The 21,761-nt window shown below is 39.4% G+C and overlaps 1 protein-coding gene across 5 annotated transcripts in view; it reads right to left on the bottom strand.

Annotated features, from left to right (window-relative positions):
• Positions 1-7,694: 7,694 nt before the first annotated feature.
• The window catches only part of LOC134212844 (protein held out wings-like), a 61,637-nt gene continuing 47,570 nt past the window's right edge, over positions 7,695-21,761 (bottom strand). For 2 of the 5 annotated variants that reach the window (XM_062691066.1, XM_062691068.1), the window contains 2 exons: positions 19,737-20,581; positions 7,695-9,950 (listed from right to left, as the gene is read on the bottom strand). Coding sequence is in view for 2 of the 5 variants with exons in the window: in XM_062691068.1 (XP_062547052.1) it covers positions 20,549-20,581 (33 nt within the window). In the remaining 3 variants the exon portion in view is untranslated. Of the gene's footprint in view, positions 9,951-19,736; positions 20,582-21,654; positions 21,738-21,761 lie in introns of all 5 variants that reach the window. The other 3 variants (XM_062691065.1, XM_062691069.1, XM_062691067.1) reach the window with 2 other exon arrangements.

Genomic DNA, 21,761 nt, shown 5'->3' with positions numbered 1-21,761 from the left:
TAAAGTAGAGTTGATTGGAATGTTAATGGCTTCTTGTGAGATTTCAAACGTCACATGATGTCAAAGTCAGCATGAGTTACCAATTGGCCACACAGCTGACTTGAATCGGTTAAAACTAAATCAATTGTAGAAGGATTTCTACTGGAATAAAATCAAGTTGGTCCATTGAGATATTAAATAGTACAATATCCCGCAGAACAATCTTCAAATAAAATTTTACCATTGGAATTGCTTTGAGCATTATTGCATGAACGATGTTTGGCATTGAAGTCATCAATTATGAAAAAATTGGATTTCGTAGGAGTTCGAATTTTAAGATCAGCTCTCAACAAATCCATTTGCTGTCCATTGCACTGGAAAGGCAAGTAAGCAGCAATAAAAGATAATTGTCTAAAATTTGTTTCAACAGATACTCCCAAGGTTTCGAAAACTTTGCTTTCAAACGACGAATATAATTTATGTTTAATGACAATGGCGACTCCACCACAGGCGTTGTCAAGACGATCATTTCGATAAATAAAATAATTTGGATCTCTTTTGATGAAAAGACCAGATTTTAAATATGTTTCAGTTATAATGGCAATGTGCACATTATAAACTGATAGGAAGTTGAATAATTGATCTTCCTTACCCTTTAAAGGGCGGGCATTCCAATTTAAAATTTTCAAAGAATTATTTAAATCCATTAAAACGAAGTCCAACAACAATTTTTTGAGTAAATTTGATACCAACCTGAACAGCTTCAGTTTTGGTATTTGCTTTGAACATTGCATCAATCATGTGATGCAATTGTTCATTTAGAGAATCAAAGTCGGAAGCAGACATGCTACCTGAGTCGTCAGAACGAACGTTATTTTCCGTTGAAGAATCGGTATGAAAATCATTCATCGTCGGTAAATTTTCAGAGTTGAAATTTTGTTGCTTGTTGCGTTGCTTGCATAGGTAGGCATGTTGGAAAAATTAGAGTTCGACGAACTGTTCGTTACTCGTTGAGAGATAGGAGCAAAATTTGTTCGTTGATTATGGTGGGTATGAATTGTTCGACCGGCAATGATTGCGGATTTTGAGCGTTTGAAATATGTTTACCCGGCGAATCTGGGATCCTATTGGAATTTCCCTTCATCAACGGGAATTCAAAACTTTTTTGCGTGAAGGGCATTCCCAAAAATTGGATTTATGATTGCCCCCACAATTGGCACATTTAAAATTCTTGGAATCTTCTCAAAATCCAAGGACAGGCGTCCTTGGCGTGAGAGGTTCCACCACAAATCATGCATGTAGCATCTATATGGCAATGTTTAGTTCCGTGACCCAACTTTTGGCAATTACGGCACTGATTGGGATTTTGGAAATTTCCCCTAGGCCTGCGGTAATGTTCCCATGTAACGCGGACATGGGACATAATACATTAGCATTAGCATTGAGCAATTCGCACAAATTCGTAGGTGGTACAAGCCAAGACTATTGTATGAGAGTAGCATCACTTTCATACGTTACCACAGATATTGATTTGGGACTAATCACTGTATCTCTTAGATGGAAGCAATGCACTCTCCAATAGTAGAGATTTCTCCTGGCCACGTCCTTGCGAATGCTGAGGAAGGGAAAGGATGGTTAATTGGACACCTACTTAAGAAAGATGCAGAGAACTCTACGACCTCTCATAGTTGCCACGGGAGGTTTTGAGTTGTGTGGAAGATTATAACAGTAGGAAAGATAGAAATACAAAGTAGGAAAGAGACGAGCCTGGAATTGAACCCACGACATCCTGCTTGTAAGGCAGAAGCGGTAGCCACTAGACCACCGAGCTCGTCCTCGCGGGCATGGGACATAATACAGGCATTTTCCTTTTCAAATTATTTAGTTCACTTTTGTTAAAGTGAGCCAAATAAAATTCTTGAGAAATATCCCTCTGGGAAGTACCAGAACGAGATTTCTTTTTCATCCTAATTACTTGGACTGGTGAAAATCCAAGCAATTGAGGAATTTCAATTTTAATCTCATCCTGTGATTTATCATCACTGGGGAGACCTTTCAAAGCGACTTTGAACAATCGTTCAGTTTTGTCGTCGTATGTGAAGAATTTATGCCGCTTCTCAGTTAAATACTGGAGAAGACGTTTGCGATCGTCAAAGGATCCCGGCAAAACGCGGCAGTCACCCTTCCTGGCAATCTGAAATGAAACCTTGATCCCCTGAAGGTTAATCAAAATCTCATTCCTAAAGCCAGAAAACTCGGCAACAGATACCACAATTGGCGGGTAGATTCGATTTGCTCAATTTCGTCATGAATCAAATCGACCTGATTGCTCAGTTCGATAGGAGAAGAATTATTGTCAATGTTAGAGTTAGAAGGAAAATCTGAAGCTTCCTTCTATTTTTTTCCGCGCTTTGGCAGGACGGTCTTGAAACCTTGTTTCTTAGAAGGAAGTGGAGAATTCAGAGACCCCCCCCTTTCTCTTGTTTTTATTAATGCTCATTGCTGAGCGAGGAGACATGACCTTTTAAGAGGTTTTTTTTTCCAGAACGGTATCCCAAACGGGTCCAACGTAAAACGAAGGCACGGGTCCAAGCAAAGATCGTAACGGTAGGTACAAATAGCGCTGAGAAGCACTATTGAAATTAAAATAGCTTCGGGTAGTATTAAAAACTTCCTTCAGCAAAGAGAGAAAAGAACCGCACAGCACGAAAGCACGATGCGGTCTCTTGTCGTTCAATTCTCGCTTAACTTTTCAAAAGGTCCTAAGTAACATTTTTTTCATGATTTAATTTGAATAGCGCAATCAACAGAAAAACATTAAAGCTTTTGATTGCAGTACTCAAATAAATTCATGAAAAAAATGTTACTTAGGACCTTTTGAAAAGTTATGCGAGAATTGTGTGATCTTTTTGTTCACTTGCTTCGCGCCAACTGATTGCGTTATATACGTAGCATTTAGCGCGCTGCAAATCTAGTTAGATTTAAATTCAAATGTTTGTGCGCACGCTCCCAATAATGTAATATTCCGTACTAAGAGTAGCCCATAAAAGGCTGCCTCTCGGAGGCAATAAATTAGTAATAGTCCTGTCTGAACCAGTTGTAACTTTATTCGTCGTCCGGAGAACCACCGGCGAAAAACAACACAACGTAGGGTCGTCCCACCCTGGATGAATTATACATGTTAATCAAAAATCATACGCAAGAACTGTTATAGCCTCCAAAACGGTTTGGAGAAGTTTTTTATTTTTATTTTTTTATAGAGTGATGAAGGCAAATCTGCAAACAGATACCTGAAATTATCACTCAGGGAGTGTTGCTGACAGATGGCCGACCTACTGAACCCACCCAAGTAGCGGAATGTTACTTGAGTTACCCTCTCTGCTAATATCCTGGTTCCCCCAGGAACTGCCTCCCAGTATTACTTCTGGGGAATAAGCAGTACTTAATGTACTCGCTCATTCACGTTCACACGGGCACTCATCCCGTATGAGGCTTACTTGGGTGCTCTCTCTAACATACCTTCTGACACACCCTGACACTCTCTCTGACGTACCATATGAGTCTTACTTGGATGCTCACCACTGACATACCATGTGAGTCTAACTTGGGTGCTCACCCTTTACGCACCATATGAAACAAACTTGGATGCTCACCCTACCACCTGATTCATGCTCTAGCACACGAATCTGAGACTTATTTGGGCGCTCACTCTGACACCCCCTGCCACTCCTCCTGACACACGCTCTGCCAAGCGAGGCTGACTTGGGTGCTGACCTCTAACATACCACATGAGGCTGACTTGTGGGTGCTCACTCTTCTCTCCTTTGCCAAGCCTCGAGTTCAACGCTACGACCCTCTCCTACCTTGGCATGTGCAGTCCATACTAACACCTATGCGCTTACTCTTCTGCCATGCCTCGTGGTAGAGGCAGCAGGGACTATGTCCAAGGGCTTTACGACCCCTCCCCACAGCCTCTGCGAGTTAGGGGGCCTACCTAGGGCGTGGTTCTTTTGGTGAGCTCTGTTAAACCCCTACAAAAAGATACATGTGTCCGCAAGCAGGACCTATCAAAGCGACCGTGTGCCGCTCAAAGCGCACAGGAGCCCAGTGAGTGCCAATTGGCATGGGGAGTGTCCTTAAATCGGTAGAGTAGTGCGTGTGCTGCTTCAGCAAAGAGCGAATGATCTGCTTGTGTTGAGGCAAGAGTGTCATAGTGCGTCACCACTATTGTCACCTCGAAGCACGGCAGAAGTTTGAGTGTGGACTGCGCATGCTGAGTCAGGAGTGTCTTACCGTAGTATCGTTGATTGTTCTGAAGACCACATTATTAAGAAGACTGGCAACACAGCCTGAAATCGGGCGACACTGTTAACAGCGCTGTCGGTGAGCCGAGGTAGTACTATGTTTGTTTGTGTGAGTGAATTGACACTGTATCCTCAGTTACACGTTCAATCAAAATATATTAAAACCACATTTAAATTACACTAAAAAAATACACAGTACACTGAGATTAAACGTATTTCAATTTTATGAGATCTGGATAACTTTAAGCCGAATAATATTCGGAATTTTGTCTTGAGGTGATGATTAAAGTGCCGCACTCTATATCAATTTCCGTACGGACCTGTTAATTTCCTTCACATTTCGACTGAAGCCTCGAATTTTTAATCATGATTTGATTTAAAACAATTTACTATCTAGATTTTTCTTAATTTTTATCATTACCTTGCCCAATAAAACCCAAAAGTTCGAAAAGGTTATGCTAATGAATCACCCACTTTGTGCGTGCTTACAGCAGTACACTAGGAGTTAACTTTCTGAAATTAGTATAACGAAAGGCATCTAAGGTTCGATTTTTCGAAATAAAGCACCTTCAACGAAAAAATATGTGGTAGGCTGGGAGATGCGGACTCGATCGAATCAAATTTTCAAGATATTTTGCTTGAAACTCGCAAATTTCCTCCCAGTGTTCACTGTACACGTTACGATTTTCTCACATTGAATTATCATTATGTTTATCTTTATAAAATTAAATTACAAAGATTCCGTCAATTTACCGCATCGTATATATTAACGTGTCGAATGTTAAATTAATTCATACTCTCCAGTTATGCTGAATCCGTCGATATATTTAAAATTACGCCAGTAAATTGAAATTAGTTGAAAATGAGCTATATTTAGTATGAGTTGATTTATACGTGTACTCTCTCGTCTACGCTCAAAATGCACAAAACCCCTCTCGATGCGATGGATACTTTTTGACAGCTTGCTTTGGAGATTCTTTGACACTCGTTTCGACTCTATCCGCAGCTCCCAGGTGGTAGGCTCCTACACGCCCATTTCAAATCACTCAGAGACTGAGTTAAATTGTATTGAAATCTCTTTTTATCTCACGAAAATCTTACTAATTTTTGGTAAAAAGTGGAACTACTCAAATTTTGATTAGTTCCACTTTTTACGAAAAATGAGAAAGATTTCCGTCAGTAAAAGAGACGTCAATACATTTTCACAATTTTGAGTAATTTGAAACGGGCGTGAACAGAAATAGTACCAAATAGTTTTTCTTGAAAGTTCCTAACTTTGAGAAAACCCGAGTTAGATGTTAGATGCCATACAAATTTCCGGCGGTTAACTCATGCTGGCTGTTTGCACATATACATTAGCGCCTGGCAGCTGTGAGTAGGAAACCAGTCATTGCTAATAATTCATTGAGAAAATTCAGATGATAGATAGCAAAAATAGATGTTAGTAGATGATTGAGGATGTTGGTTCACTAGACGTGATTATGCTACCTTGGAGCAAGCCAGAATTTTGACAGATTAATAATTTTCCGACGCAAAAAAATCAATTTTATCGCTCTTCAGTTTTGATGTTTCAACCGTTCCAATAGGTTCAAATTCGTTTTAATTTCAACACTTTATTTTGTAGACAAACGAATTAGTCCCTTGTGTTTTTTTCTAAATTGCCACGAAAAACACTTTTTGTTTCAAACTCATTTTCACGAGGAATTTTCTGCCTGTACAAAACTGAGCTGATTTGTGATTCCGTGTGGTTTGTTTTTGTATTGACAGCTATATTCCATTGCAAATAATTGCGGGATTTATCGACGTTTGGTTGTGTTGGTAGATCTTCAGCAAAATAAACTTTGAAGAGAAATGTTGTACCCCGGCGAACCAAGCGGCGAGAGTTCGTGGTGTCGGTTGACTATCGCCAGAAGCTAGGCAATCAACTGAAGGGCATAATCGTGGATGGCCAATGTAAATTGATTGGTACTGGCGATTTGCGAAAATAGTTAGTATACACGCTTCATGACAAATTTTTTGGCATATGATGATGGCAAGTATTGCATCTGTATTCGCGATGTCGAAACAATGAAACAATTTAGAGTACACACTTAACTCATTTTACAGTATTCGGTAAATTTTACCGAAATCTCAACAGCAGATCTGTTCGGTAATTATTTTACAGATTTTTTGTAATTTTTTCCATTGTTTAACTGTCAAAATCGCCGAAAATCAGTAAAATTATTTACCGAACAGTTCTGCTGTTGAGATTTCGATAAAATCTTACCGAATTCAGCGATTTATTCCAAGTGTGTAGAATTCTACTTTTCCCTACTGTGGAAAATATTTATCCGAAAAGTTATTTGTTGACAGTTAACTAACACTAGCAGACATCGACCTCCTTCACACCTTTATTAGATCCCATTTACTCTAGCTAGCTAAGATCACTACCACACAGATAACAAGCTACCACTTCAACTCAGAAGAGGCTCTGTCGGCAATGAAGTTGACCGCTTGTATGGAAAAATGCCAGAGCTGCCAGTCTTCTTGATAAAGTGGTCTTCGAAAAACTCTGTTGATGACAAAGAGTATATTGTTAGGTGTTGCCCGAATATTGATTCCCTGGAGTTCGTTAAAACATTTCCGAGGAAATTGCTAAAGGAATTTCTAAAGGAACTCGTAAAGAAATTTAAAAAGGAATCCCCAAATGATTTGCTGAAGGAGTTTTCGTTAGAAGTTCTGAAGGAATTCCCGAAGAAATTTCCAAACAAATTTCCATAACAATTCCTTAAAAAGCTCTTTAAAGTTTCTCCAAATAATTTACCGAATTAATATCCAAAGAATTCCTAAAGAAGCTTCCGAAGAAGTCTTAAATATAGTTCCGAAAAAAAGTAATGCTCGAAGAAATTTGGAAAGAATATCTGAAGAAATCTCCAAAGTATTTTTCGAAGATATTTCCGAGGATTATCCTGACGAAGTTCCAAAGGAATTCCAGGGACAAATTCCGAAGCTATTCTTAGATTTCCCTCTTTATAGTCTAACTTTTTGAATTTATTGAAAAAAAAAATTTTGAATTTATTTTATAATGTTTCTTGAAAACAACGATGTCTTGTCAATTATATTTATTAATAAAAATTATTATTAGGCAGATAGTGTTCCGTGTACAACTCTTGAATGTTTTTCCATTCATTGAAATTTGACGAGAATGCTGTAAGCCCTTTTAAACCGTTCATGATTCTGGACTATTTTTTTTTCAAATTGGAGCTTCAAGATATGGTCAGCGTCATTTCAATGTTAGTAATGTAATTGTCTAATCCCAATCAGATATTGACATTGTGAATATTTTCTATTTTTAAATTTTTAACTATTAGAAAATTGTAACTCATTACAGTGGCAAAGGTCATTTCTTTCAGTTCAATTATAAAACTCAGCTACTGATAAACAGTTTCTATTCATAAATAGTTTACTTACTTAATAATACTAAAAAAGCTGTCATTAAATACTAAACACATTTTTACAGTACATAGAACAAGGTATTCCCGAAGTATATTCGGTTTCCAATTTCGTTTCACAATAGACTAGTTTGCCACATTCGCTAATAAAGCATCTCTAAGAAACGGCTTCTCCTTACGCAACTAGAAAGATCGTCCTAAATCTCTATACATCGTCGTGGAAAAAAATTTGTCCATTTTTATTGGTTTGTCAATTTTAGCGTGACAGTCGCGCGCTATTCGCTCATTCGTTTCACGTTGGTTTAAACTTAACTACTTTAAATATAAAATACACATATTTAACCTACATATAAAATCTTTACATAACGTAGACCTAAAAATGAAACCGGACGAACAAAAATACTTGGTAACTTGTGGTTGTGTGTTAAACTGCAATTTCAAGTCAATTGCTTATAAACTTAGGTAAAAAAAATCTGACTAACTGCATCGTGAGGGCATCTCCTTGCCGATATTGCGTACCTTCTTTACCGCCACAACCACCACCACCGTTTCCGTTGATGTTGTTCTCTTCCAAGTGGTCGATCATATGACCGGGAGGAAGGATAGTTTAAATCGTTGATCGAATAATGGTAGAATGGTTCATGATATCAAGAACACATATTCTGAGCGGTTTATAGTATTTTTGTAGTTGGACACAATCTTGTATGTTTTGTATAAGTGTCATTCTATGGTCCAGCTATGGCAAACGCATATTCCTATATCTTTTATTGATCCGTGGTTGTCGATTAATATATAGTGCATTTGTCACATCATATGAAATAACCTACCACAGAATATTGAAATCCTATTAATGTGAGGAGTATGGATATTTTGAGGTCTGTTAGCAATTCTTTGAACCAGTCTATCACTCATCAGTTCGAAATATTGCTGTAAATTTTACTATCTTCCTTTTAACGAATTCATCGGGAAAGAACCGGTACTTGAGTAATTGTGGCAGCAGAAGAGTACAGGTTCAACGCAAGGGATGATTTGGCACTCTTTATCTCACACATTGAAAGCACCTTGTTGGGGACAATCTTTCGCTGCCTTAAAGAAATAAATACACATAATATACAACCCTACCGTACAACTTTCTGGATTTTCTTCTCTCATTTCTTATAACGGTTTGTATGGAATGTCTCCTCATCAATCCAAAACTGGTGTTTACGTTTTTGCATTCACAAAGTTAATTCATGTTTTGTTGCTGTCCCTCGTCTCTGTGTCCGTTTTCGATACCTACATTCTTGCTTATGGCTTTCTTTCTGTCTGATGGCATTTCTTCTCCTTTCTCGATCCGTCGCACATAAGAGTATTTCTAAAATTTAGCTGGCATTAAATATGTTATCACCTAAACTATTTTACTCAATGTTTTATATTACTATGGTGCTTAAATAGATCAAATGTCAAATTGATCCATTTTCACATTGTGATCTTAAAAATTGACTCGTGCTCCGCAATACCAGTAACAACTATTTTATGTGCAAATTATCCAAAATATGGTATATGGCATCGTGATAGTCGATGTAAAACACTTACACCTTGTATATATGTAAGTACAAAAATTTATAAGTTGTTCAATATATCTGTTCAAAAATTATATAAATATAAATAATTATATGTCACTACTATCTATACTCAATCATGCAAACGATTCAATGGAAATTTTGTTCTAACTAACAATGATAACAATTTCATAGTCACATTAGTTTCATATGATTTTCTTGAGATCACTGTAGCAATAGACCATGTGGTAATTTAATGGCGTAGGACAATTTTGAAAAAGTCAACTTTTTCGAATCAGTTTGGTGAAATACCCCTATGTGCGTCGTTGTCGACGATCGGAGTACCAAGTGAAGTGACGCGCGGCGATTCCCAATCAACAGCGCCTTTCTCTTTTTTCGCTTTTTACGAACTGGACGTTTGTCATCGGCCGGGCCACCGCCCGTGTAGCTGTTTCTCTTTATATGCATTGTGTCTCGTTTAAATCGACGCGTGATGACAACAACTCGGTAAACTTGGCGTGCTGGTGTAGGAGTACTGCACCCGGAACAACCGATCGGGGAAAATGGGAACACGCGTGATGCATCGCTGATGACGCTGTGACATTTTGGCGGAGTTTCGTTGATTGAGGCAGCACGCAGCAGCGACGAGCGTTGAATTTGGTTGAAATGTATCCGCGAAATCAATGATTTTTACACTGCAAATAGAGAAAAGAAGAAAAAAGATCGTTGTATTTAATCTTGTTGGATAAACGTATAAATCGTGCTGAAAAATCACGTTTTTGAAGCTAATTTTACAAAAAAGAGTTATTCAAATCAATCTAGATGATGAATAACTACAATTTATTTGTGTTTCGCAGGGCAATATGATCACTCCAAAAAGGACCTTTGGTAGGGGGCCCGGAGACCCATAGTGTTGTATACGAATCGACTCAGTTCGACGAACTGAGGTGATGTCTGTATGTGTGTATGCGTACAAATTTTGTAGACACACTTTTTTGGACTTAGCGTTGTCCATTGTCATTCAACGGAGAATCCTGTCCCATTATTTGCTATTGAAAATTGGTCAGATCGGACTATGGGATCAGAAGTTATGGCCAAAATACTACTTTTTATGCACAAAACACGCTAAAAAATACTCATTCATATTATATTAACACCGCTAAGTGGATTAATCAGGTTTTTTTTCAAAAACTGCTGCAATGCATTCAAATGAACGCATATAAATGTGAATTCCTAGGGCTGAAAGTCTCTTTAATAAAGATATAAAAAATGTGAATTGATGGAAACAACTGAATCTATCTCCCTAAAGCGCAATTATGACTTCTCTTATGTGCTTTTATAGTTATATGTTTTCTGTGTTTTCTTGTTTTTAATACACGAGAAAGGCACCATCACCGCTAGATGGATTATTCTGGGTTTTGATGTTCACTCTGGTTCTTTGGGAAACATATTTGTTTATTTGTTATTTATAAACCTTATCTGATAAAAATCCTAATAAGGATGTTGATGTGGAAAAGTCCTTTTGATAAGAAAATTATTTTGAGCTTTTTAGTGGAATGTCTTCACTTGTCATAAGACGAGTTTACTTATACAATCCCATTGAATTCCACCACTTACTGTTGAGGTCGAAATACGTATCTGTCAAGATACAATTAAGTGGTGGAATTCAATGGGATTGTATAAACTCGTCTTATGACAAGTGAAGTCCTTTTGACCAAGTCACAAATAATATGTTAAAAGGACTTAAAAATTGCATTTTTTTAATAACATGTCATGTAACATAAAATTAAGAAAAGCACACAAAAGTGCAACAACCATGAAAATTAAATTATAATAAAACAAAATCCATTTTTTTTTTCAAAATTCGTTTAATTTCTCTCCAACGTAATAGTGGTTTAACGCACCATCCCAAAGAGCAAAATCGCCGTATGCAGCATTGACCGTTCATGCATTCACACGTTCGTGTATATATTAAGCCGGTTCAACACGTTTTTCCTACTTTTTCAACAAGTTTCGCACTTTTCATCTCCTCTCGAGCATACACCCAAGCCCCCACTGCAAGCGGCGAACATAATTTTAGGCCACCAACCGCACCGAGTAGTCAAACTGCATTTCAAGCGTTCAACATTCAAGAATTATTACCCTCTTAAAAGTATCAATTCCACCGAGGAAAACTCGATTCCGGACGAAGAAAATGCAATCTCGAGTCGCGCCACAGCCTCAGAGGACGAACTGCGCATGCCAGAGGCGGTCGATTTTGAGATTGGGTGCACCCCCGCATGGTGCCAGAGCAGCCGGCGCTCTTAGAAACATTGACATCGTGTGCGCTATAGCCGGGATGCTTGCGCCGCGCCGACTATTTTTCTCCTTCGAGTATTAAGCTCGAACTGGTGTGTTTTATTTCAAACACATTCCAGAGATATTTTTAAACTTTTGGAGCAACACGCGAACGGATCACTTCACTATGAAACAGAAGGCGGACTACTGTTTGATGAACCCCTGTGTGTAATGCTGCTTTACAAATTCGAGCTTAGGGGAGTTCTAATCTGTAATTTGATCATACTATTTAATGCCTTCATCTGACACGTGTTATTTACTACTCTGCGGTTTCGAGTAACTATGTATAGGATTTTAAGTGATCAAAACCAATAAAAGTTGTACGATTTTTATATGAATATTGGATTCCTCGTATTCTTCGAATACTCAATTGTCAAGAAATTCGGTAGTCAGTTTACAGATTTTTTTTCCCCTTTGGGTCGTTGCAAATATCTGGGCCCCCTGCCAGGGTTTTTTTATGACTGATTATGCTCAAATTTGGCCTAAACATTCTTTGCGTATCAAAGAATATTGTGGCGAAATTTCATAAAATTTGGTTGCCAAAAACCCCACTGACAATAATAGAACAAAACCTGCCAAAGCCGTCTTTTCCCCTATTGCATTTTCAATTATCATGCTTGTACATTTCGTAGTTGTTAGTTGCGCTTTTATTCAAAACGATGGAGATCACAGTCAATGCAGAATAGAGAGAGTCAAATTAATTCGACAATCGTTGGTACAAGAGGGGCAGCAGGGACTATGTCCAAGGGCTTGACGATCGAGTCCGTGAAGAGACGGAGCAACTGTACCGCGCTAATAACACACGAAAGTTCTATGAGAAGTTGAACCGTTTACGTAAGGGCCACGTGCCACAGCTTGATATGTGTAAGGACATAAACGGGAACATGCTTACGAACGAGCGGGAGGGGATCCAAAGGTGGCGGCAGCACTACGAAGAGCACCTGAATGGCGATGTGCAGACGAAGATGGCGGTATGGTGATGGACCTGGGGGAACGCGCGCAGGACATAATTCTACCGGCTCCGGATCTCCAGGAAATCCAGGAGGAGATTGGCCGGCTGAAGAACAACAAAGCCCCTGGGGTTGACCAACTACCAGGAGAGCTATTTAAACACGGTGGTGAGGCACTGGCCAAGGTGAATACAAACAGGTGTAGCAGTATGCCAATTACATGATTCAGCCATCTTGGATTTTTATATGGGGCAGCCACCGAGTTTGTTTATGTTTTGCACTGAAAATGAATTTTTCACCCCCGCGCTAGCCTCTCCCATCTACTGTCGAAGTGAGTGAACCCTGATATAAGAACCCTGGCACTGGCTAGAGCGCTGCACTGGGTCATTACCAAGATTTAGGACGAAGAAGTTTTGCCGCAGGAGTGGATGGAAGGTGTCGTGTGTCCCATCTACAAAAGGGCGATAAGCTGGATTGTAGCAACTACCGCGCAATCACATTGCTGAACGCCGCCTACAAGGTACTCTCCCAAATTTTATGCCGTCGACTTGCACCAATTGCAAGGGAGTTCATGAGGCAGTACCAGGCGGGTTTTATGCGCGAACGCTCCACCACGGACCAGGTGTTCGCCATTCGCCAAGTACTGCAGAAATGCCGCGAATACAACGTGCCCACACATCATCTATTCATCGACTTCAAAGCCGCATATGATGCAATCGATCGGGACCAGCTATGGCAGCTAATGCACGAATACGGATTTCGGATAAACTGACATGGTTGATCAAAGCGACGATGGATCGGGTGATGTGCGTAGTTCGAGTTTCAGGGGCATTCTCGAGTCCCTTCAAAACCCGCAGAGAGTTACGGCAAGGTGATGGTCTTTCGTGTCTGCTATTCAACATCGCTTTAGAAAAGGTAAAACGAAGAGCAGGGATTAACACGAGTGGTATAATTTTCAATAAGACCATCCAGCTATTTGGCTTCGCCGACGACATAGATATTATGGCACGTAACTTTGAGAAGATGGAGGAAGCCTACATCAGACTGAAGAAGGAAGCCAAGCGGATCGGACTAGTCATCAACACGTCGAAGACGAAGTACATGATAGGAAGAGGTTCAAGAGAAGACAATGTGAGCCACCCACCGCGAGTTGGCATCTGTGGTGACGAAATCGAGGTGGTAGAAGAATTTGTGTACTTGGGCTCACTGGTGACTGCCGAAAATGATACCAGCAGAGAAATTCGGAAAGTGGCATAGTGGCTGGAAATCGTACATACTTTGGACTCCGCAAGACGCTTCGATCGAATAGAGTTCGCCGCCGTACCAAACTGACAATCTACAAAACGCTCATTAGACCGGTAGTCCTCTACGGACACGAGACCTGGACGATGCTCGTGGAGGACCAACGCGCACTCGGAGTTTTCGAAAGGAAAGTGCTGCGTACCATCTATGGTAGGGTGCAGATGGCGGACGGTACGTGGAGGAGGCGAATGAACCACGAGTTGCATCAGCTGTTGGGAGAACCATCCATCTTTCACACCGCGAAAATCGGACGACTGCGGTGGGCCGGGCACGTAGTCAGAATGTCGGACAATAACCCGGTGAAAATGGTTCTCGACAACGATCCGACGGGCACAAGAAGGCGAGGTGCGCAGCGGGCACGGTGGTTCGATCAGGTGGAAGATGACTTGCGGACCCTCCGTAGACTGCGTGGTTGGCGACGTGTAGCCATGGACCGAGCCGAATGGAGAAGACTCATATATACCGCACAGGCCACTTCGGCCTTAGTCTGAATAAATAAATAAATAATGGTACAAGAGACCGAGCAATTCTCTGCATCTCCATGATTGCCGTTAAAAAAGAACTAAATCTCGGGTACTTATTTAGAAGGTAGTTGAAGGCTTCGGCTACCTGTTCGTGGTGTTAGTTTGCGTGGGAATGGCACCAGATTGGACAAATCGACGTACGAATTTTTGTTTACAAAATCACATACGTCCTTTTGAATAAGTACCCGAGAAATACATAATTTAACGACGATACTTATGCCTAGAAGACGAATCCTGATGAAACTCAATAGCGCTATCAATGTGCATTAAAATGATAACGCGCGCTCAATGTGTATTGTCTGATAAGCAATAGCACATTTCATCACGTACACACTCCAATGACTTGTAAAGAATCGCAGTTATTTCGACATAAACGACGCATACTACAAGTACACGATCCGTCAAGCACTAACTATTCAACTCCATTGTCTTGCGACTAGAGGAAAAAATAGCCTGCACAATGTGCGATGAATGCCAATGGGTACCAATGAAAATCGACTTTTCGAATTTCAAAAACGGGTAGTGCTCAAAAGTTTCATCTTCCCGAAAAAAGTCCCTATGCAAAATTTCAGCTCAATCGAACTTCGTCAAGTGTTTGACCAAAGCGGTCAAAGTTTGACTATTTTGAAACACGAAAATTTCCCAAGGAGGGGGTACAGGAAAAATTCGGAATCATTTTTTTTTTTATGTCAGATGTCTTAGAAATGCATGAAACGTCGAGATCTGGTGTTATCTCGAAAGCAAAATTCTGAAGAAAATTTACTTTTTAGGACTTATAATCGAAATAAAAAAAAAATTGTGATGCCAAATGTCTCAAAAATGCATGAAATGTCGAGATCTGGTGTCACCTCGAACATTTTTTTTTTTTTGAATAGTATTAGGAAGTTGCAGATATTAATATGTATTAGTAGAGCTTATTTGACTCTCCGGCTAAATTTCTTACATCCTACTTCAAGTTCCCACTTTTTTCAATGACATCTTCATTTTTTGTTTCTGCTTATTTCTGTGGCTTAGCAAAGAGAAACAATTGAAATCAGTAGTGATTCAGTTTCATTCCAAATTTTCGACCACTATTCTAGCAAATCGGACCCTGCGTTGTCAAATATTGCAGCAACGCACTCTAGATCGATTTTATGTAAAAATCGTCTTGAATTTCTGTACACGGTTAGAAAAAAGTACCTAATTTTAGGTACTTTTTTCTCTTGCATCTCCCTCCCTCTTCCCTTTGTTGTCATAAAATGAAGAGCAAAACCACTCAACAAGGGCAGCAAAGTGTGGGAACCCAACGTTGAGTAGTCTCATGTTACCAAAAGTAAAATTTACCTAACTTTTAGTTAGTTTTAATTTAAAATTCAGTATATTTTACTTAATATTAAGTGAATTTTACTTAATTTCAAGAAAAAAATATCTAATTTTGGGTTCCCACACTAAACCCCCGTTTTGAGTGAAAAGTACTTAATATTAGGTACTTTTTTCTAACCGTGTACAATTCAACAAGCAATCTACTGTATATTGTCGCAAATTGATACTTGGGATTAGTAACTTTTCCTATACAGTAGCAGTTGTTTACCTGGAAACGTCCTTACAATCACGGAAGGAAGGGATGGAATGTAAGTTCAACATCTGCTATTGAAGATGCCAAAAACCCATACTACCTTCATAGATGCCTCGGGAAGAAAAATTTGTGTTAGAGGGTTAGGTGAATAATAGGGAGCTCTATTCGACAATATAGAGCGTTTGTCAATAACAGTATATATTCTGAAAAATTATTAAAATGCATATATTCATTAATTTACTTACGAACCGTCCAAAGCAATACAAAGTAACCCGGATCTTACAAATGTTTCGCATCATATACAAACGTATTCTCCGAATACTCATTTGTAAAAAAAAATCGGTAGCCAGTTTAAAGATTTTATTATTTTTTCCCTTTGGGCCGATGCAAATATCTAATAACAATAATGTCTCCGCCTCGGATTTTTTTGCCCAAAAAGAAATAAATGGAAAAAACCCTTGAAATGATTGTTTCAACTATTCTGCTGCTGTAATCGTAGTAATATGACAGTAGAAGCATAAGCTCTATAATGCTAGTGGTGCTGTAGTCATTATTTGCATTTTCCCAAAATGGATTAATAAGCGAAACTTTGCCTTTTATTATGCGTCATGTTTTGTTTTATCACCTACGTTTGACACCTGTGGTACTAGCACTTTGGCTGCTAGGTCGCGGCTAGGTCATTGCTCCTTTAGCCAATGATGCGATGCAGACCAGGGTTCTTGTATCTTATATATTCATCTTGATTCAGACAAGTTTGCCGCACAACGCTTGCAGATCACATGGACCATTATTGAAACATAAGTAAAGTAAATATGTGTCACAATAAATATGTATTTAATCTTCTACTCAAAATCTCATCCACTATATTTCTTTATCGAGGAATATTCATATAGAGGCGAAATACGCTTCACTTTTTATACACAGTGTTGGGACCTAATAATTTCCATCATTTCCTTCCCTTCCCTAGTGACGGAGAAGATGGGCGTGGCCGGTAATGGTAGTTTTCATGCTTTATCATTTTGGACCTCCAATTGGGTTGCTAATAAATCCCAAATAGTAATCCATGAGCAGTTGGGGTAAGAAAGATAAATAATTTACATGACAGCTATCAGTTTGCAATCTACGAAATACTCCGTTACAACGCAACGCAACAGTGTTGGGACCTAATAAGGCCGCAATGTATATTTAATAAAAAATATGCCATGCTGGTTTCCGGAAGGTAAGGGGGAGAGGGGCTATAAAGAATGAACATTAAATTTTAAAAAAATCAATACACTCCTTGTACGTGATAAAGAATGCTTTGAAAATCCTTAAAATTTTCCGGAAATTTTATTAATGTTTCCTCAATTTGTTTTTATAATTCTTAACAAAAAAAATCGAGGTGGGCAAAATATTTGTATCGGCCTAAAACAAGGATACACAAATTTTGTTATGGAACAGTTTCCCGCAAGGGCAGCTTTTGTATAATTGGTAACACAGGGGAACAAAATTTAAACTTTTGCGTATCCTCAGAACCAAACGATGCGTCTCTAGTAGATTTCGGCTCGCTGAATCCGAATTTGTTTTTAGATATGCTCTTCACATTCTAATTTTGAGATACAGCTAGATGAATTTGAATAAATTGGCATTTTCGAAGGATTTTCATGTAGTATATAATAAGAATTTTAGGCCAATTGATACCCGAAACGAAACATATGATCATCAGATTTACGTTTTATAATTGTTTTCTTTTTGATTTTCCTTGGATTTAAGTTCAGTGAATTTAATTTAAAAATTTTTTATCCGTCCGTTTCAAAAACTTGCATCGGTCATTTTCAAAATATCAAGCGCCAATTGGAAATTACTTATTTTTCTGTCCAAGTTTTCGATTAGCAGATTTAATTGATAACTGAGGATATCCTATAATAAATGTACGTACAAATGGATCTGAAATGATTTCTGTTTTCCTTTTACGAACAAATTATCACAAGTCAGTCAGCTGCTGCTCGGTGTGATGCGGCAGAATCCCTACCATATGATTCTGGAGATATTGGCCACCCTGAGGTCAGTTCCGAGGCCCTTTTCAGAGCTTCTGGGATCATCAAAATCGGCCATTGGCTAAATACCACAAACTATGTACACTAAACTTTCTTTTTAAAGCTTGGCAAAAGTGGGCCAAATACCCTCTGAACACACTCCGCTGAGTTTGTTTTGATGAAGTTTCATGAAGTTCATGAAGTTTGAAATGTCGCAAGCCAGGTTTTGGAATTGATCAAAAAGTGGTCACCTCGCCGTTCCCTGGGCATCCCTGGTGGGGAAGGGTCGTTTGGCCGGAACCCATTCGACAGAAAGCCATTTGGCTGAATGCCACTAGGCCGAACGACCATTCGGCCGAATGGGTCATTTGGCCGAAAGGGTCGTTTGACCGAAAGAGCAATTTGGCCGAAAGGGTCATTTGGCCGAAAGGGTAATTTGGCCAAAATGGTTATTTGACCGAAAGGGTCATTCGGCCGAAAGGCTTATTTGACCTCTTTTGGCCAAACGACCCTTTCGGCCAAACGACCCTTTCGGCCTAATTGACCCTTTCGGCCAAATGATCTTTTCGGCCAAATGATCCTTTCGGCCAAATGACCCTTTCAGCCAAATGACCCTTTCGGCCAAACGACCCTTTCGACCACATGGTCCTTTCAGCCAAACGCCTCTTTCGGCCAAACGTTTCAGCCAAATGACCTTTTCGGCCAAACGACCCTTTCGACCAAATGATTCTTTCGGCCAAATGAATTTCGGCCTAATGGTTTGTTCAGCCTAGTGGCTTTCGGCCGAACGACCCTTGCCCTTCTCAGCATTCCAGGGTGCTCCGGAATGTGACCAGATGAATGAACTACCTTTAGAACACATTTTTATGAACTTGTCTTGCAAAATCATAAAGTTTGACACGTCAAAAGACGTGTTTCTGGCTTGATCAGGTAGTGGCCATTCTCCGGACCGGGAGGTAACCACATTACTCCCATCAATACCTCCGGAACAGTACTGCTAGTTTTCGTGACTGTCATGTGAAAGCGAAAACATTGCATTTTCATTTTCAAGCGGCCAAATGAAAATGTAGCCGTCTCCCGGTCACCTGTCACATTACAAGCAGTCATGATGGGAATGTTGCTTTGTTTTGAAATCTAAATTTCCAAATAGTTTTAATAGATCTGTGCAAATAACGATGACTAGTCGATAAAATGAATGTATTGTTTTTGATTTTCGAGTTAGAAGTAACATTATTGAAAAAGAAACAGCTTGTTTACAATAGTTTGATGCGCTTTCATGAAATAAAAATCAGTGAAAATTTAGCAGAGTTCCTTTCATTGTTTATGTTTTCTATGAAAGCTCTCTCAATGAAAATGAAAATTTCAGTACTGCTTCGGAACCATGTTCATTTTTAAAACGATGACCAATGTCCATCAAACTACAGGAATTTTGTGATCGATTGCAGGAAACAGAACCAAATTTCGATGCAAGACTGCTGAGACAAATCATTTTGAAAATTTAGTTTTCCGTGAAATTCGGAGTCAGGTACGTAAGTGTTAATGCAAAGGTTTGAGCTGCAGACAAAGTTCAAGGGGAGAAAGGGACTTAAAAAAAAGACTTAATAAGTGTAGGCTCTTCGACCTCTATTTTTTGAAAAATGAAACGCGGAACATGGAAACGCACTGATACTAGAAAATGAAGAAAATTGCATCGCTAAAAATTATGTCTTGTCATAAAGTTTAATTAGAGATGAGCCAGCCTAGGGCTGAAAATCTCTTTAATAAAGACAAAAAAAAGTTTAATTAAAACGTATATTACCTGCTTATTGATGTTGATTTTCTGCTGCCTTCAGCACCAAAGATCCGCCTTGCATCCACTGTTGTAGTTCCAGAACAGATACTTCACGCCCGCACCATAGCTCAATTGTTCCAATCTCAGAAGCACTTCAGCTGTCATTCCTTCTCTCGCATATCACTTTGTGAACTTGTTTTCATAAATATTGAAGAGTTTTGAATCGTAATAACAACAACTACTAACTATCCCGCATGGTGTGTCCCATTACTTCAAAATAACTACTAACTATATATGGCTATACAAAGAGTATAAAACTCGTCTTAAAACATTGCTTGAATAAAAAAACACAACTAGAACGATTGATTTCACTACAATTACACTGTCAGCCCGTATTTCCGTCGCCCCTTTCGGGTTCGATGGTTTATTCCTATTGACTACTGCACCGTCTCGACGAATACGCTATTCAGCAGCATTGGGCGTCTCTTGCTGCACTCGGTGCGCACATATCATCTGGCCCATTATTAATCTGGTTTGTAGCAATGCCGCCATTTCACTGGGATGTTGATAAAACTATCACTTCGCACGTGCTCATGTCTTCTTTTAACGGAACCGCACGTAAAACATTAACTTCTGAACACATGTTTCGGTGCGCCGACAAACGTTGGACGTTGAAGTGGGAAGACGGTCATCAGGACTGCTACTGTTTCGTCATGGTAAATAGGGTGCGGCGCACTCGCCTTGGGCACTATCAGCAATATTTACATACGCACAGTGGCAACTGTGAGGGGGCGGATGGTATAGAAGTACGCAGAATGGGCCAGCCCAAGGAGTGTCCTCTAAAACTGTCTGACCTGGAACAAGGATAGAGACTAAGATGATTGCACATTATAAATACAGCTAACACACACACGGTTTGCGGAAACCACGGGAAATTGTTGGATTTAGGATCGGTTTTCGGTTGAAGGGGTTACATGGTGGATCAATCGGAGGGGAAGTGATTGTGGCAGTCGGAAGCGGGGTTAAGAGGGAGATCGTCCCAATAAATTGAAGCCAATGTGGGTTAGGATTATTGGATTTCCAATCGTGTATTCGAATGGTACGTGTGAGAAAGGCAGCTGCAAGCAGCCCGTCCAGGGATTAGATCATCAACGAGTGCTAGCAATAGCGGTTTTCAGGGCAATGAAATTGTTGCTACATTCTATATGTTCGACTATGAACGATGCTGGGAAGCGGGATGCAGGCACGTGAGGAAAAATTGAGGCGTGTGTGTTAATTTATGGTGAAAGCTCAAAATTTTCAAATAGCTAGCATGGATTAAATGTTTTGAATGTTCAGTTTCGCATTCTACATAGCCAACTAATGAGATTTATCATTATACCGCAACAGTTAATACATTTACGCCAAAGCTATTCATGTAAGTTAATGTACTAATCATATGTGTTCAATCAAGTTATTATTAGTAGAAATTAAAATAACTATACTGAAATGCCTTGTTTTTCTTCTTGCCTCTGGTAGTAATTTTATTAATTTTCAAGGATGAAGTTCCGTTTCGATAAGTAGATAGGCTTGTCGCCCTGTATCAAATTTAATGCACTAATTTTCTAGAGTTCCGCGTTTGGAAGGACATTAAAATATGAAAATAGGCAGTAAATATATACGAAAATTCCGTCGTTAATCAGGTTAGACCAGTCAATTTGATTAGAAAACATAGGGATGTTAGGTATATGGCTCCAATATTATGTTCAGTTTCGCTTTTATCATTAGTGTTAACTTTGGTCATTGGGTAGACCAAACTTTTAGTTGTCGCAGCGGATTTTCCCCTAAACTAGTTTACGACTACCGCGCGAGGTTGTTATTGTGGACAGGTGTTTGGTGATACCAATCAGATTTTTAGCAAACAGCATGCAAACACAGAGTGGAACACCGGTGAAGCATAAGATACCGAAGTGATGATAGTGGTCTGCCTGTGGTGATTCAAATCGCATGGAATGTCAGTCCGGTAGCGGCAGAGCAAAGGTAAATTAACTGGCGGGTAAAAATAAGAGTTTC

This window comes from Armigeres subalbatus, chromosome 2 (assembly GCF_024139115.2).
Source record: "Armigeres subalbatus isolate Guangzhou_Male chromosome 2, GZ_Asu_2, whole genome shotgun sequence".
In the NCBI taxonomy this organism is placed as follows: Eukaryota; Metazoa; Arthropoda; class Insecta; order Diptera; family Culicidae; genus Armigeres; species Armigeres subalbatus.
This window is presented reverse-complemented; position numbering and strand designations above follow the sequence as displayed.